This window comes from Sciurus carolinensis, chromosome 11 (assembly GCF_902686445.1).
Source record: "Sciurus carolinensis chromosome 11, mSciCar1.2, whole genome shotgun sequence".
NCBI classification, from domain to species: Eukaryota; Metazoa; Chordata; class Mammalia; order Rodentia; family Sciuridae; genus Sciurus; species Sciurus carolinensis.
In genome coordinates, this window is record NC_062223.1 from 894807 (window position 1) to 912622 (window position 17816).

Below are 17816 nucleotides of genomic sequence, written 5' to 3' on the forward strand. Positions count from 1 at the left end.
TCAGACCCCAATCCCAGGTACCACCACTCAGACCCCAATCCCAGGTACCACCACTCAGACCCCAAATCCAGGCACCACCACCTCCACTACCACCATCCCTGAGACCACGACACCAACACCCACCATCACAACCACAGAGTCCACGAGACCACAGTCCACCACCACGGTAACTCCAATCCCTGGCTACACCACCACACAGACCCCAATCCCAGGCACCACCACTCAGACCCCAATTCCAGGCACCACCACCTCCACTACCACCATCCCTGAGACCACGACACCAACACCCACCACCACAACCCCAGAGTCCACGAGACCACAGTCCACCACCATGGTGACTCCAATCCCAGGCTCCACCATCACTCAGACCCCAATTCCAGGCACCAGCACTCAGACCTCAATTCCAGGCACCACCACTCAGACCCCAATCCCAGGCACCACCACCTCCACTACCACCATCCCTGAGACCACGACACCAACACCCACCACCATAACCACAGAGTCCCCGAGACCACAGTTCACCACCACGGTGACTCCAATCCCAGGCTCTACCACCACACAGACCTCAATCCCAGGTACCACCACTCAGACCCCAATCCCAGGCACCACCACTAAGACCCCAACCCCAGGTACCACCACTCAGACCCCAATGCCAGGTACCACCACTCAGACCCCAACTCCAGGCACCACCACTCAGACCCCAATCCCAGGTACCACCACTCAGACCCCAATTCCAGGCACTACCACCTCCACTACCACCATCCCTGAGACCACGACACCAACACCCACCACCACAACCACAGAGTCCCCGAGACCACAGTTCACCACCACGGTGACTCCAATCCCAGGCTCCACCACCACTCAGACCCCAATCCCAGGCTCCACCACCACTCAGACCCCAATCCCAGGCACCACCACTCAGACCCCAATCCCTGGCACCACCACTCAGACCTCAATCCCAGGCACCACCACTCAGACCCCAATCCCAGGCACCACCACTCAGACCCCAATCCCAGGCACTACCACTCAGACCCCAATCCCAGGCACTACCACCTCCACTACCACCATCCCTGAGACCACAACACCAACACCCACCATCACAACCACAGAGTCCCCAAGCCCAACGCCCACCACCACAGTGACCACAACCCCAATACCACCTACTGGAGAGACCCCAACTCCAGGCACCACCACTCAGACCCCAACTCCAACCTCCACCATCTCCACTACCACCATCCCTGAGACCACGACACCAACACCCACCACCACAACCACAGAGTCCCCGAGACCACAGTCCACCACCACGGTGACTCCAATCCCAGGCTCCACCACCACTCAGACCCCAATCCCAGGCTCCACCACTACACAGACCCCAATCCCAGGCACCACCACTCAGACCCCAATCCCAGGCACCACCACTCAGACCCCAATTCCAGGCACCACCACCTCCACTACCACCATCCCTGAGACCACGACACCAACACCCACCACCACAACCCCAGAGTCCACGAGACCACAGTCCACCACCCCAATCCCAGGCTCCACCACCACACAGACCCCAATCCCAGGTACCACCACTCAGACCCCAATCCCAGGCACCACCACTCAGACTCCAATCCCAGGCACCACCACTCAGACCCCAATCCCAGGCACTACCACCTCCACTACCACCATCCCTGAGACCACGACACCAACACCCACCACCACAACCACAGAGTCCCCGAGACCACAGTCCACCACCCCAATCCCAGGCTCCACCACCACACAGACCTCAATCCCAGGCACCACCACTCAGACCCCAATCCCAGGCTCCACCACCACACAGACCCCAATCTCAGGTACCACCACTCAGACCCCAATCCCAGGTACCACCACTCAGACCCAAACTCCAGGCACCACCACTGAGACCCCAATCCCAGGTACCACCACTCAGACCCCAATCCCAGGCACCACCACTCAGACCTCAATCCCAGGCACCACCACTCAGACCCCAATCCCAGGCACCACCACTCAGACCCCAATCCCAGGCACCACCACTCAGACCTCAATCCCAGGCACCACCACTCAGACCCCAATCCCAGGCACCACCACTCAGACCTCAATCCCAGGCACTACCACCTCCACTACCACCATCCCTGAGACCACGACACCAACACCCACCACCACAACCACAGAGTCCCCGAGACCACAGTCCACCACCACGGTGACTCCAATCCCAGGCTCCACCACCACTCAGACCCCAATCCCAGGCACTACCACTCAGACCCCAATCCCAGGCACCACCACTCAGACCTCAATCCCAGGCACTACCACCTCCACTACCACCATCCCTGAGACCACGACACCAACACCCACCACCACAACCACAGAGTCCACGAGACCACAGTCCACCACCCCAATCCCAGGCTCCACCACCACACAGACCCCAATCCCAGGTACCACCACTCAGACTCCAATCCCAGGTACCACCACTCAGACCCCAATCCCAGGTACCACCACTCAGACCCAAACTCCAGGCACCACCACTCAGACCCCAATCCCAGGTACCACCACTCAGACCCCAATCCCAGGCACCACCACTCAGACCCCAATCCCAGGCACCACCACTCAGACCCCAATCCCAGGCACCACCACTCAGACCCCAATCCCAGGCACCACCACTCAGACCCCAATCCCAGGCACCACCACTCAGACCCCAATCCCAGGCACCACCACTCAGACCCCAATCCCAGGCACCACCACTCAGACCCCAATCCCAGGCACCACCACTCAGACCCCAATCCCAGGCACCACCACTCAGACCTCAATCCCAGGCACTACCACCTCCACTACCACCATCCCTGAGACCACGACACCAACACCCACCACCACAACCACAGAGTCCCCGAGACCACAGTACACCACCACGGTGACTCCAATCCCAGGCTCCACCACCACTCAGACCCCAATCCCAGGCTCCACCACAACTCAGACCCCAATCCCAGGCACCACCACTCAGACCCCAATCCCAGGCACTACCACCTCCACTACCACCATCCCTGAGACCACGACACCAACACCCACCACCACAACCACGGAGTCCCCGAGACCACAGTCCACCACCACTCAGACCACAATCCCAGGCTCCACCACTCAGACCCCAATCCCAGGTACCACCACTCAGACCCCAATCCCAGGCACCACCACTCAGACCCCAATCCCTGGCACCACCACTCAGACCTCAATCCCAGGTACCACCACTCAGACCCCAATCCCAGGCACCACCACTCAGACCCCAATCCCTGGAACCACCACTCAGACCCCAATTCCAGGCACCACCACACTGACCCCAATCCCAGGCACCACCCTCTCCACTACCACAATCCCAGGCAGCACCACTCAGACCCCAATCCCAGGCACCACCCTCTCCACTACCACAATCCCAGGCAGCACCACTCAGACCCCAATCCCAGGCACCACCACTCAGACCCCAATCCCAGGCACCACCACTCAGACCCCAATCCCAGGCACCACCACTCAGACCCCAATCCCAGGCACCACCACTCAGACCTCAATCCCAGGCACCACCACTCAGACCCCAATCCCAGGCACTACCACCTCCACTACCACCATCCCTGAGACCACGACACCAACACCCACCACCACAACCACAGAGTCCCCGAGACCACAGTCCACCACCACGGTGACTCCAATCCCAGGCTACACCACCACTCAGACCCCAATCCCAGGCACCACCACTCAGACCCCAATCCCAGGCACCACCACCTCCACTACCACCATCCCTGAGACCACGACACCAACACCCACCACCACAACCACAGAGTCCCCGAGACCACAGTCCACCACCCCAATCCCAGGCTCCACCACCACACAGACCCCAATCCCAGGCACCACCACTCAGACCCCAATCCCAGGCACTACCACCTCCACTACCACCTTCCCTGAGACCACGACACCAACACCCACCACCACAACCACAGAGTCCCCGAGACCACAGTCCACCACCACGGTGACTCCAATCCCAGGCTCCACCACCACTCAGACCCCAATCCCAGGCTCCACCACTCAGACCCCAATCCCAGGCACCACCACCTCCACTACCACCATCCCTGAGACCACGACACCAACACCCACCACCACAACCACAGAGTCCCCGAGACCACAGTCCACCACCACGGTGACTCCAATCCCAGGCTCCACCACCACTCAGACCCCAATCCCAGGCACCACCACTCAGACCCCAATCCCAGGCACCACCACCTCCACTACCACCATCCCTGAGACCACGACACCAACACCCACCACCACAACCACAGAGTCCCCGAGACCACAGTCCACCACCCCAATCCCAGGCTCCACCACCACACAGACCCCAATCCCAGGCACCACCACTCAGACCCCAATTCCAGGCACCACCACCTCCACTACCACCATCCCTGAGACCACGACACCAACACCCACCACCACAACCACAGAGTCCCCGAGACCACAGTCCACCACCACGGTGACTCCAATCCCAGGCTCCACCACAACTCAGACCCCAATTCCAGGTACCACCACTCAGACCCCAATCCCAGGCACCACCCTCTCCACTACCACAATCCCAGGCACCACCACTCAGACCCCAATCCCAGGCACCACCACTCAGACCCCAATCCCAGGCACCACCACTCAGACCCCAATCCCAGGCACTACCACCTCCACTACCACCATCCCTGAGACCACGACACCAACACCCACCACCACAACCACAGAGTCCCCGAGACCACAGTCCACCACCCCAATCCCAGGCTCCACCACCACACAGACCCCAATCCCAGGCACCACCACTCAGACCCCAATTCCAGGCACTACCACCTCCACTACCACCATCCCTGAGACCACGACACCAACACCCACCACCACAACCACAGAGTCCCCGAGACCACAGTCCACCACCATGGTGACTCCAATCCCAGGCTCCACCACCACTCAGACCCCAATCCCAGGTACCACCACTCAGACCCCAATCCCAGGCTCCACCACCACTCAGACCCCAATCCCAGGCACTACCACCTCCACTACCACCATCCCTGAGACCACGACACCAACACCCACCACCACAACCACAGAGTCCCCGAGACCACAGTCCACCACCCCAATCCCAGGCTCCACCACCACACAGACCCCAATCCCAGGTACCACCACTCAGACCCCAATCCCAGGCACCACCACTCAGACCCCAATCCCAGGCACTACCACCTCCACTACCACCATCCCTGAGACCACGACACCAACACCCACCACCACAACCACAGAGTCCCCGAGACCACAGTCCACCACCACGGTGACTCCAATCCCAGGCTCCACCACCACTCAGACCCCAATCCCAGGCTCCACCACCACTCAGACCCCAATCCCAGGCTCCACCACCACTCAGACCCCAATCCCAGGCTCCACCACCACTCAGACCCCAATCCCAGGCACCACCACTCAGACCCCAATTCCAGGCACCACCACCTCCACTACCACCATCCCTGAGACCACGACACCAACACCCACCACCACAACCCCAGAGTCCACGAGACCACAGTCCACCACCACGGTGACTCCAATCCCAGGCTACACCACCACTCAGACCCCAATCCCAGGCACCACCACTCAGACCCCAATCCCAGGTACCACCACTCAGACCCCAATCCCAGGCACCACCACTCAGACCCCAATTCCAGGCACCACCATCTCCACTACCACCATCCCTGAGACCACGACACCAACACCCACCACCACAACAACAGAGTCCCCGAGACCACAGTCCACCACCCCAATCCCAGGCTCCACCACCACACAGACCCCAATCCCAGGCACCACCACTCAGACCCCAATCCCAGGCACCACCACTCAGACCCCAATCCCAGGCACCACCCTCTCCACTACCACAATCCCAGGCACCACCACGGTGAGTCCAATCCCAGGCTCCACCACTCAGACCCCAATCCCTGGAACCACCACTCAGACCCCAATCCCAGGTACCACCACTCAGACCCCAATCCCAGGCACCACCCTCTCCACTACCACCATCCCTGAGACCACGACACCAACACCCACCACCATAACCACAGAGTCCCCGAGACCACAGTCCACCACCACTGAGACCCCAATCCCAGGCACCACCCTCTCCACTACCACAATCCCAGGCACTACCACACAGACCCCAATCCCAGGTACCACCACTCAGACCCCAATCCCAGGCACCACCACTCAGACCCCAATCCCAGGTACCACCACACAGACCCCAATCCCAGGTTCCACCATCAGCAGTACCACCATCCCTGAGACCACAGGGCTTACACCCACTACTACACCCTTCCTAACATCTACCACAACACCAACAGCCACAACCACCATTTCACCCATCCCAATCCCATCCTCCACCATCACTTCCACTGTCACGGAGACCACAGCCCCTACTGCCACAAGTAGAAGCACTCTTACCCCAACCACAACTCCCATCACCACCCGCATGGAGGCCCCCACTACCAAGTCAACCTCTTCCAAACCTGCACCTCTCACCTCCACCCCTGTGACTTCTCAGTCCACCCCGTTCCTTTCCACGGAGTCCAGCACCCTTCCGAGCACCCCTCTGTCCACCACGGAGGCTCCCAGCACCCCAGGGTCATCCAGAACGACACTACCTTCTGTGACTGAGGGCAGCACCACAGCTCCTGGACCTGAGGTCTCCACTTCGGCCACCACGGTGGCCTCCCCAGGTAACCACCCCATTCCTCCTCACTCAGGAGCGTGGCCCCTCTGCAGGGAACCTCACGGCTCCAGGGCCGGGACTGGGGTCTGTGCCTTGTATGGGGAGTGCCCTTGCTCGGCCAGTGAGGGTAGGCCCTCAGGAAGGCTCGAGGCCGGCTCGGTGTCCTTCCTTCCCCACAGTGATTAGCCCAATCACTGTGTCAGGGAACCCCTGCCGTCATTTGTGTGTGGACAGCAGGGCATGGGCCCATGCCCCTGAGCACTGTGAGTGCCCACATGGACAGAGCCCCCGTGGGTAGTCCTGGGCTGCATGGAGCAGAGGCCTGCCTGCTCCTCCTGGCTTGGGCCTTTGGAGTCCCCTGGCGTGTGTGGGGGCCTCGGGGACGGCTGGTCTGGCACGCTCAGCCCACGTGTGCCTGTGGCACACCCTGCAGCCACCCCTGCAGGGTGGACTAGGCTGGCGGCCTCATGGAGGTTCTCCCACGCACGCTGTGTACGGTGCCTTCCGGAGCCGTGGTCTCCAGCCAGCTGTCCATCTTCCCCTGGTCTTGTGGGTTGGGCCCCTGTGGCACCTGAGGTGAGCGATGGCTCCAGCCCTAGCCTGTGACCTCTGTCCTTACAGGCACGCCCATCCTGAAGACCACGCCCCACACTGTGCCGACAGCCACCGGCGGGACCCCCACCAGGACAGGCCTCCCCTCGACCCTGCCGACCACCCTGGAGACCACCAGAACCTCGTCCTCCAGCGGAACCCTGTCCACGTCCAGCCCAATCGAGTCCCCCAGCACCGAGTGGCTGCCGAGCTCTTCCACCCTGATCACCTGCTGTGTGCTGGGCGACACCTACTATATCCCAGGTGTCCAGTCACTCACCCCAACGCTAGGCAGCTGAGGCTGGGCTCGGTCCCTGCTTTAGATGACAGGTTAAGCCAGGCAAGGTTCAAGCCAGGAGCCTGCTCAGCAGGTGGGAGGACAAGTGTGGAATGGGACATCTGGCTGGAATGAAGGCCAGGCTCCCTCAGCTCACGGGCAAGGGTCGTGTGGTCAGTACACTTTCTGTTGCCGTAACAGGAGACCTGAGACTAGATAATTTTTAAAGATTAGAGGTTTATTTGGCTCACAGTTCTGAAGGCTGGAGGAGCGTGGTGCTGCATCCTGACATGGCAGAGGGCCTTACGGGGCCAGCTGGAGCAAGCGTGCCGGTTCCAGTCTCGTTATCTTCTTCTAAAGCCACTAATGCCATCACAGGGCCCTGTCCTGGGGACCCCATCTAACCCTGGTCACTTCCCAGAGGCCCCCATCCCAATACCATAGCGTGTGCACTGGGCAGTCACACGGGGTCCACGTGACCTGCTGGACCCACAGCAGCTGCTTCCCTGTGACTGCCATGGGGACCTGTGTCTCTGGTGTGGCCACCCTGCCTCTGGGTGGTGTAGGGACTGGACGCTTCTCTCCCTGCAGGTGACGTGCTGTACAACAAGACCCTCGGGGGCACCTGCTACTACGTGAACTGTTCCGTTGACTGTGAGCTCCAGTACTTCAACTGGTCCTGCCCGTCCACGCCCTCCCCAGCACCCACTGCCCCGCTGCCCACTCCCTCCTCGGTGGCCACGCCTTTGACCCCAGCAGCACCCTCGACGCCCAAGCCCTCCACGCCAGCAACCACATCCTCCAAGCCGGCACCTGGCACCACCAAGCCCACCGGGTGCCCAGCTTTTGACCCTCCCAGACAGGTCAGTGGGCAGGGCGGCGGGGTGCCCTGGCGCTGGGGGTGTCTGTGCATCCGAGGCCTGCCCGCGGGTCCGAGGTGCCTCCCCCACAGCACCTGCAGGCCGGGCCAGGTGACTGGCCGCCGTGGGGCTGGAGAGGCTGCTGCGTGCCCAGGCGGCCGTGCGTCCTGCTGAGTGCTGGCTCCGCGGCCTGCAGGAGAACGAGACCTGGTGGCTGTGCAACTGCACCATGGCTATCTGCAAGTACGACAACGTGGTGGCCATCGTGGAGAAGCCGTGCCAGCCCCCGCCCATGCCCACCTGCTCCAACGGCCTGCGGCCCGTGCGCGTTGAGGACCCCGACGGCTGCTGCTGGCACTGGGAGTGTGATTGTAAGTCCTGCGGCGGCCTCGGGGCCTGCCTGCCGTCTCCTCGGTCTCCGGGGTGGAGGCTGGCACGGCTGGTCTCCTGGAGCAGGCGGCGGCCCTCGGGTGCAGAGGCCGGTGCTGAGCACCTGCTGCGGGCTTGGCACAGGGCCCGGGCCTTCTCACGCCCCTCCCTGCCCAGGTCCAGGGTACCTCCCGGGGCGAGGAGGCCTCCCGGGTAGAGGGGCCCCTCTGGCTTCCCCGACCCAGGAAGGGGCCCCTGTGGGCCGGTGGGGAGTCAGGTCCAGCCTGGCCCAGGTGCATCGGGTTTTTCAGGCCTCCTGGGCTCCTGCCAGCTCTCTTGACCTGACCCCTAAACCCCGACTGTGACCCCACTCCGGTGCCCACCCCTGCGCTGGCTCACTGAGCCCCCTCTGCAGGCTACTGCTCGGGCTGGGGGGACCCGCACTACGTCACCTTCGACGGGCTGTACTACAGCTACCAGGGCAACTGCACCTACGTGCTGGTGGAGGAGATCACCCCCCGGGTGGACAACTTCGGGGTCTACATCGACAACTACCACTGCGACGTCAACGACAAGGTGTCCTGCCCCCGCACGCTCATCGTGCGCCACGAGACGCAGGAGGTGCTGATCCAGACCACGCAGATGGCGCCCCTGAGGGTGCAGGTGCGTGGGCCGCCCAGCTGGTGTCCACAGCTCAGCACAGAGTGGCTGTAGGCGTCCAGTGTGGCTCCCTGAGCCAGACTGGGAAGGGACGGGCAGCAGTCTCCTGGGGACACGGCCTGTGCTCAGGGACCCTGGTCCCACCACTCAAGCCCAGCCTGGGCACAGGGCACAGGTCATGGCAGAAGCTCCTCCCTGGACAGGGCAGGCGGGCAGGGGCTGTGCCTAGCAGAGTCTCCCCCGCCTGCTAGAGTCACTGGTCCACTGGTTAGGAGACCTAGGGTCCTACTCTCTGCTTAAGGCCCCCAAGTCTCCGGAAAAGACCTTCTGCAGCTTACTCCTGGACCAGAGGGGACAGAGGGAATCAAGAAGGAAGGAGGGGGGGAGAGGGACAGGCAGAGACCCCTGTCACTGCAGGTTGGGGTGGGCGACCCAGGGGCCGTCCCAAGGGGCAGCTGGGCCTCCGGGTCACACATGCAGCTCCAGAGATGACCGAGGGGTGGGGCAGGGCAGGCCTCTGGCTGGCTGCTGCCTGCTCCTGCCGTGGCCTCTGACTCAGGTCTGCTGGCTGCAGGTGCAGGTCAACAAGCAGGTGGTGGCCCTGCCCTACCAGAAATATGGGCTCCAGGTTTATGAGTCGGGCATCAACTTCGTGGTGGACATCCCCGAGCTGGGCGCCCTGGTCTCCTACAACGGGCTGTCCTTCTCCATTAGCCTGCCCTACCGTCTGTTTGGCAACAACACCAAGGGCCAGTGCGGTGAGCCCGGGGAGGCTGGTGCTCCTCTGGCGGCTGGTCCCTGGTTGGGCCCCGCCAGGGACCCCAGCTGGAGGGGTGGTCTCGCAGGACGGCCTGGCTGGCGCTGGTGTGACAGGCTGTCCTTGCCGCCACAGGCACCTGCACCAACAGCACCGCGGACGACTGCGTGCTGCCCAGCGGGGAGGTCACCTCCAACTGTGAGGCCGCAGCCGACCAGTGGGTGGTCAACGACCCCTCCAAGCCACACTGTCCCCACGCCAGCTTCACCACCCGGCGCCCGGCCCTCACAACGCCAGGGGGCAGCCCCTCCACGCTGCCCCAGAACTGCACTGTGTCTCCGCTCTGCCAGCTCATCAAGGACAGGTGACCTGCCCTGGACCTGTCGGCCTGGCCGCTGGGCGGCCGCGGGCTCAGGAAGCAGCTGGCCTGCCTGTGCTCCCAGCGCCTGCCGCCAGGGGGCGGGCCCCGCAGAGTCAGACGGGAAGGCAGAGCGCTGTGCGGCGCGGGTCCGGGTCCAGGACCCAGGCTCCCTGTCCCCACAGGCCAGCGGCTTCCCCTGCTCTCCTGGCCCTCCCTGGCCACTCTCGGGCTGATTCTGGGGAGGCAGGCTCGGGTTTAGATAGCAGGGCCTCCCAGAGCGAGCAGCCGGGACAGGAGGGTGCGGGGCTGGGAGGGCGCCCGCCTTTTCCCCTCGGGGGCCAGCAGCTGTGGGCCTCCCAGCCACTGCTCCGCTGTCAGCCACAGGCACCTCCCTGATGGCCGCAGGCTGAGCAAGCCGGGGGCCAGCCTGGTGGAGGCGTGGGACAGGCAGGTGCAGCCACCCGGCTGCAGAGCTGAGCGGAGCCTGACCGCGCCCTCCCCACAGCCTCTTCTCCCGGTGCCATGCCTCCGTGCCCCCCCAGCACTACTACGACGCCTGCGTGTTTGACAGCTGCTTCGTGCCTGACTTTGGCCTGGAGTGTGCCAGCGTGCAGGCCTACGCTGCCCTCTGTGCCCAGCAGGGTGTGTGTGTCGACTGGCGGAACCATGCCGGCGGGGCGTGTCGTAAGTGCCTGCCCCTGCCCCTGCCCCTGCCCCTGCCCCGTGCTGGACCTCCAGGCCAGATGTGGTGCCCAGCCTGAAGTTAGACCCGGTGGGCTGCAGTCAGGCACGCAGGGACAGCCAGGGCTGGGGCGAGGGCCTCTGGTGGCGACGGCGTTGTCACCCTGCTGGGGACAGCTGCGGGTGGCAGAGGTTCGCGGTGCCGGGCCGGGGCCACCCTCCCGTGTGGGGCGGGTCCTGGCTGGGAAGGTGCTGGCGCTCTCATTAGGGCACTGCTTTCCTGACGTGGCCCCTGTGCGGCTTGCTCTGCAGCTGTGACCTGCCCGTCCCACAGGGAGTACCGGGCCTGCGGCCCCCCGCAAGAGCCCACCTGCCTGTCCAGGTACGTAGCTTGAGGAGTCCCTGAGGGACGGGCTGGCAGCGGCTCCCTCCCGGCCCCACTGCCCCTGGCTCCCACCTGAGGACTCTCCCCCTCCAGCGTCTCCCCGCAGAACTCCACCAGCCTGGTGGAAGGCTGCTACTGCCCCGAAGGCACCACCAGCTACGCCCCTGGCTTCGACGTCTGCGTGAAGATGTGCGGTAGGCCACCACCCGTCGCCTCCTGCCTCCTCCTCACTGTCCACGGGGCTGGGCCCTGGGCACCCTGCTCCCTGCAGGACAGGCTGTGCTAACGGGGTGTCTCCTTCCTCTCCCAGGCTGCGTGGGACCCGACAACGTGCCCAGAGAGGTAGGTCCTCCCCTTTGTGCTGAGGGTCTCCCTCAAACCCTGAGTTTGGGGGAGTGGAGTGGGTCCAGCGGACATGAGACTGAGTAAAAGGCCACTGAATTCCTGGAATGCTGAGCCAGCATGGACATCCACATACTCAGTCACTGTCCATTTCTTTGTCCATCCAAACATTCCTCCACCCACTCATCCTTTTATCACCTCATCATGGATTCGTCCATCTGTCCATTACCCACCCCCACAGCTGACCCTCTCTGTTCGGCCACCCACCTATGCACCCGTCATATGGTGCTCTCCGCACCTGGGCGGCGCCTTGGCCTCTGGGCACTGTCTGTCTCCGGGGAGGGGTCACAGCCAGGAGGTTTGCTCCTTAGCTGGATTCTGCATAGACCTAAGGGATTCCGAGGTGCCTCAGCCCCACGCCAGGCCCCTGTTGGCGGATGCTGGCGAGCAGGTCATGGCCGTGGGATGGCAGCCTGGTGCCTAAGGGAGCAGCTGCTCTCCTGTCCCAGAACCTGGTCCATGAGCCAGGGTGGGGAGGGGCGTGGCTTTCCACCAGACCCTGTGGCCGGCCGTCTGGGACAGCCCTGTCCTGCTGGGGTGGCCACAGACTTGTCGCCAGGCAGCCTGGCATGGTGGCAAGGGGGGCCTGGCGGGGCCTCGGCTTCAGCTGCCCCCGGATTTCCTCCAGTTTGGGGAGCGCTTTGTATTCGACTGCAAGGACTGCGTCTGCCTGGAGGGTGGCAGTGGCATTGTGTGCCAGCCCAAGCAGTGCAGCCGGAAGGCCCCTGCCAGCTGCGAGGAGGACGGCACCCACCTGGTCACAGAGGTCGACCCTGCCGACACCTGCTGCAGCGTCTCCCTGTGCAGTAAGGTCACCCTGGGGCCCATCCCCTGTCAAGCGGCATGTGCTCCTTGGGCGCCCCCTGCTTGGAGAGCTCGGGTGGGCCACCCAGAGGCCAGCTGGGTCCCCCTGCAGGGGCGGGCCTGGGAGGGATGAGGGGCCTGTGCTGGGTGGCAGGTGCGATGCCTGTGGGCAGCACCCTCCTCAGAATCTGCCCCACCTTCAGGGTGCAACACCAGCCTGTGCAGAGAGGAGCCCCCCATCTGTCCGCTGGGATTCCAGGTGAAGAGCAAGATGGTGCCCGGGAGGTGCTGCCCCGTCTACTCCTGTGGTGCGTAAGGCTGGCTGGGGGGCGGGGCTGCGTGGGAGGGCTGGCTGCGGGAAGCAGTTGGGGGTCCTGTCTGTGGATGTCCAGAGCTGGGGCAAGGCCAGGTGGCCGCTCAGGATGGCCTCTGAGGGCCTTTCCTGCTCTTTCTCCCAAGTGCCCAAGGGCGTGTGTGTGCACCAGAATGCAGAATACCAGGTGAGCCCTGGGCTGGCAGCAGGGAGGCGGGACAGCAAGGCCCTGTCCCCATGGGTGGAGTGGGGTGTGGCCTGGGGCCCGGGCAGGCCCTCACTGTCTGCCTGTGCCCAAAGCCCGGCTCCCCAGTGTACTCCTCCAAGTGCCAGGACTGCGTGTGCACCCACGCTGTGGACAACAGCACCCAGCTCAACGTCATCGCCTGCACCCACGTGCCCTGCAATGTCTCCTGCGACCCCGTAAGCCTCCGCCGCCCTCCTTCCTCGCTTCCTGTTGCAGGGCACCCCCTGCCCTCTCCCCGCGGAGCACGCAGCCCTGATGCTTCGGCGGAGTTTGTAGCACTTCCTTCATCGTCTTCTTGCCAACCCTGCCCCCGCCTCTCCACCTTGGCACCTCCTGGCCTGCAGCCTCCCCAAGTGGGCAACTCCAGCAGCCCAGGTGCCTCTGGGGCAGAACAAGCCTGCAGCTGGGCCTGAGCCTCGTCTGTCCACAGGGCTTCGAGCTTGTGGAGGCCCCTGGCCAGTGCTGCAAGAAGTGCCAGCAGACCCACTGCATCATCAGCGGGTCCAAGAGCCAGTACCTCGTCCTGAAGGTGCGCACGGGCGCCATCCACGGGCGCCGCAGGGCTGGCGGGGGCAGGGGGCAGGGGAACCGGCTGCACTGGCTACGTCCCTCCATCCTGGGGCTGCTGCAGCGATGTCCAGCAGGACCAGCTTCTCCCAGTCCTGGCGTGCCCAGCTCTGAGGTCAAGGCTGGCAGGGCTAGGCTGGGCCTGCTCTGGGAGCAGAGGCAGAGCCATGGGAGGCTCCTTCCTGCCTCTTCCATTTCTGGGGCTCCATGCCTCCTTGGCTTGTGGCTGCACCACTGCAGTCTCCGCCTCTGTCTCCAGGTGGCTCCTTCCCTGCATCTCAAAAGGATGCTGCCACTGGCTCCAGGCCACCCTGATCCAGGATGACCTCATCGCAAGATCTTTTACTTCCTTCATCTTTAAATGTCCTTCTCCCAAGTGGGGTCACTTCATAGGCTTGGGCACAGCTTCCTGGGTTGGGGACAGAACATTTTTGGTCACGTGGGCTGCAGGCAGGTGCCTGCCCCCGGACCCCTGGTTCCCTTGCTGGGGTGCTGGGCCTGCAGCTGGCCTGGTCTGAGAAGCCACTCTTGCCAGGCGCCACACTCTGTTCTGGTTTGTGTTTCTGGGCTGCAAGACCTGCCTGCACGCCCTCACTGACACTCTTGTCTGCAGCCCGGGGACATTCAGAGCAACCCCAACAACAAGTGCACGTTCTACAGCTGCATGAAGCTCCACAACCAGCTCATCTCATCCGTCTCCAACATCACCTGCCCTGACTTCGACCCCAGCCGCTGCGTCCCAGTGAGTGGCCCCCTGCGGCGTGGGTCCGGCATGTTCTCTCTGGGGTGGCATCCTGAAGTTCTGAAAGCCTGGTTCCAGCGCTGGGACATACCTCAGGCCTGCTGCAGTGCCTGGGAGGCTCTGTCCTGGGCTCCTGCAGGAACTACCCCTTACCACCCCTGTGTCAGGAGGGGATGCCCACCCACTGGGGGAGTGTGGGGCACCAGGCTCACTGTCCTTCTCCCCCAGGGCTCTATCACCCTGATGCCCAACGGATGCTGCCAGAGATGTGAGTACCGTCTGGCAGGCACAGCCTAGTGGGTGGGGCCAGGGGGCCCCCGAGGGGAGGAAGGTAGGAGAGGCGGGTGGTCCAGGAGCCCTGTCCTGCTCTGCCTTCCCCTCTCACCAATGCCCAGGAGGAGGCAGGAGGGAGCCCAGCTGGAGGCCGAGAGCTGCCCCGTGTCTGCGGGGGCCAGGGTGGAGGGCTGGCTGCACTTGGGCAGAGGAAGTGAGACCTGGTGTCAGACCCCGGCCCTTCGCCTCCTCCCAGGCATCCTTCTCAATGAGACCAGGGTCCCCTGCTCCACCATCCCGGTTATCAGGGAGATTTCGAGGGCCGGCTGCACCAAGAATGTCACCACGAACTACTGCTCCGGGTCCTGTGGGACTTTCGCCATGTGAGTCCCAGGCTCGGCCTGGGCCTGGGGGGATGGGGAGGAGTCGGAGGAGAGGCCCTGCGGAGGGGCGAGGCCGGCCCGCCCCCAGGGAGGCGGCCCTCACCCCGCCCCTCCCCGCAGGTACTCGGCGCAGGCCCAGGCCCTGGACCACAGGTGCTCCTGCTGCAAGGAGGAGCGGACCAGCCAGCGCGAGGTGGTCCTGGACTGCCCGAGCGGCGGCACGCTGACCCACACCTACACGCACATCGAGAGCTGTCTGTGCCAGGACTCCGTCTGCGGGCTCCCGCAGGCGCAGCAGAGCCGCGTCCGGCGCTCCAGCGCCCGGCTGCTGGGCAGGGCGTGAGCAGCACGCGCCCCACGCAGACCCGCCTCACCCTCCCCTGAGCTTGGCTTCCTCTCTGCGCATATTTATTTTCTGAGTCTTTGCTCGATCTGTTGCTTTCTGATAATAAAATCAGGCAGACATGCTGTGCTGGTGTGGTCTGAGTTGGTGCTGGCTTGGCCACTGGGAGGAGGGTCCAGGGAGGTGGGATGCAGCCACCAGTCTGTGAACACAGGCCCCTGGGATCCTGGCTTGGCCAAGTACTGCACAGAAAAGCCAGCCCGGGTTCTCTGTGCAAAGCACTGGCTGGGAATGGCCTTCCACCCTGGTCTGCGGGAAGAGCCCAGGTTCCTTCACAGCTGGTTCCCCTGCTTTCTGCGGCTGGGGCCATTAGTCTAGCCCTGAGGTCCCCAGGCTGTGGACTCAGTGTGTGCCTGAATGTGTGTGAATCACTCTCGGTTTCTACACTGGGAAAAGCAAAGAGAATCAGCTCCTGCTATGAACTGGCCAGAAGTAGCCATGGCTGGCCAGGGTTTCCAGGACTGCTGGGAGCCTCTCGGCAGAGCTTGCCAGGACTCCTGCCAACTTGAAGACAGAGGGCAGCTGGCCTGCGTGTACGTGTGTGACCCTGGATGCAATGCCCACACATGTTTGGGACCTGAGCCCCTGGCCTCCTGGGGCTCAACAGAGGCTGGTGGAGGCTGCCTGTCGGGGGCAGGCGTGTGTGTGTGCAGAGAAGTCCTGGACCTCCTCTTTCAGGGTAGCAGGCAGTGTTGGGGGAACCCCAGGTTCCCCGCAAGGGCCCCTATGCAGCAGCCCAACCTGCAAGCCTCCTCGGAGGCCAGAGCCCCAGCTCCAGTCTCACCACAGCTCTGCCGCAGCCTCCCGCAGGGAGGGAGCCGCTGTGGGTTCCAGAGCCGCCAGCCTCCATTCACCGCCTCCTAAGGGGCTGGGCTGAGGTAGCTGCCCTCCCAGGCTGCCCAACCCTTGCCTGGTTCCCTCCCTGACCTGACCTCTTGTGCCGGGGTCCAGCCCTGGCAGCAGCCGGGGGTCCGAGGTGGATGAGAGGCGTCGGTGCGGTGGAGAAACAGCAGACAGAGACACCAAGTGTTCTGAGGCTGAGTCTTTATTGTTCACAGAGTCTTTTTATGTTTTTTCTTTGGTATCGATTACATCATTTCATGGTTAATACAAGGAAATGTTAAGTAAAAAATCTTCAAGAGTATAATTAATGATCTTATTCAAGAAACATGCTTTTACTGTATGATAGCTTAAATAAAAAGAAAGACAGTTCCCAGCAAGGTAAAGGGCACCATGCTCCGTTTAGTTTTAATTTCCCTGAAAGAATACATCATTAAGTTTCTGTAAAAATCACCCCTTCCAAGAACTCTAATGTTAGTTATTAACAGTGGAATGTTTTTTGTTATTACTAACAGAGAATAGAGGAATCAGGTTATAGTTAATACTTATTCTATTTTATGTACTCAATGGTGGACTAAAACTCTTAACTAGACATAGGAAGAATACAAATTGTACTTATGATTAAACTATTTATTTATTAGGTGGGAAAAATATCCTTAAACTCAATCATAAACACTAAGAAAGCAATGAAGACCAAACACCACATCAAAGCTCAGAGGAATACTCTCACATACTTATATATCACTTTTAGAGAATTTGTATACTAAAAGAAATCACAGGCTCCTTACAAATTTGAGCAAATCGTAATTGCCTATTTATGATTTTATCTAAGTATTAATATTAAGCTTTATTGTATGTATTTTGTGTCCCAACACCATGAAATCTCCCCAGTATTTTCTATAATCTGGATCTAAGGATATATTGATTATTAGTATTAAAACTAACTGTATATGGAGACATGCCACGCCTACAACCCCCAAGACGGAGGATGTCATGGCTTTCCATTAATTAAATAAGCATTGCCATTAACTGTAGGAACTCTATTTTCTTTATTTCTTCTGTTCCTGTTAATCATTCCTGATAAGGTTGGAGTTATTTGCCTACGTACTTCAGGTCATCTGAGAGTAGCCAACAGGGGATTGGCAGCTAGAATCTGTTT

At 61.9% G+C, this 17816-nt stretch overlaps 1 protein-coding gene across 1 annotated transcript in view; it reads left to right on the forward strand.

Moving 5' to 3' along the window:
• The window catches only part of Muc2 (mucin 2, oligomeric mucus/gel-forming), a 29852-nt gene extending 14095 nt beyond the window's left edge, over positions 1-15757 (forward strand). The window contains exons 31-59 of the mRNA XM_047516377.1: positions 45-575; positions 1044-1322; positions 2109-2219; positions 2436-2516; positions 2787-3149; positions 3756-4009; positions 4070-4177; positions 4442-4942; positions 5219-5843; positions 6285-6749; positions 7364-7597; positions 8202-8473; positions 8667-8841; positions 9255-9502; positions 10074-10257; positions 10392-10620; positions 11123-11301; positions 11611-11680; positions 11777-11877; positions 11994-12025; positions 12714-12891; positions 13093-13197; positions 13349-13389; positions 13503-13625; positions 13880-13978; positions 14630-14758; positions 14987-15026; positions 15288-15414; positions 15535-15757. Coding sequence (XP_047372333.1) covers positions 45-575; positions 1044-1322; positions 2109-2219; positions 2436-2516; positions 2787-3149; positions 3756-4009; positions 4070-4177; positions 4442-4942; positions 5219-5843; positions 6285-6749; positions 7364-7597; positions 8202-8473; positions 8667-8841; positions 9255-9502; positions 10074-10257; positions 10392-10620; positions 11123-11301; positions 11611-11680; positions 11777-11877; positions 11994-12025; positions 12714-12891; positions 13093-13197; positions 13349-13389; positions 13503-13625; positions 13880-13978; positions 14630-14758; positions 14987-15026; positions 15288-15414; positions 15535-15757 — 6107 coding nt within the window. The remainder of the gene's footprint in view (positions 1-44; positions 576-1043; positions 1323-2108; positions 2220-2435; positions 2517-2786; positions 3150-3755; positions 4010-4069; positions 4178-4441; positions 4943-5218; positions 5844-6284; positions 6750-7363; positions 7598-8201; positions 8474-8666; positions 8842-9254; positions 9503-10073; positions 10258-10391; positions 10621-11122; positions 11302-11610; positions 11681-11776; positions 11878-11993; positions 12026-12713; positions 12892-13092; positions 13198-13348; positions 13390-13502; positions 13626-13879; positions 13979-14629; positions 14759-14986; positions 15027-15287; positions 15415-15534) is intronic.
• Positions 15758-17816: the final 2059 nt, after the last annotated feature.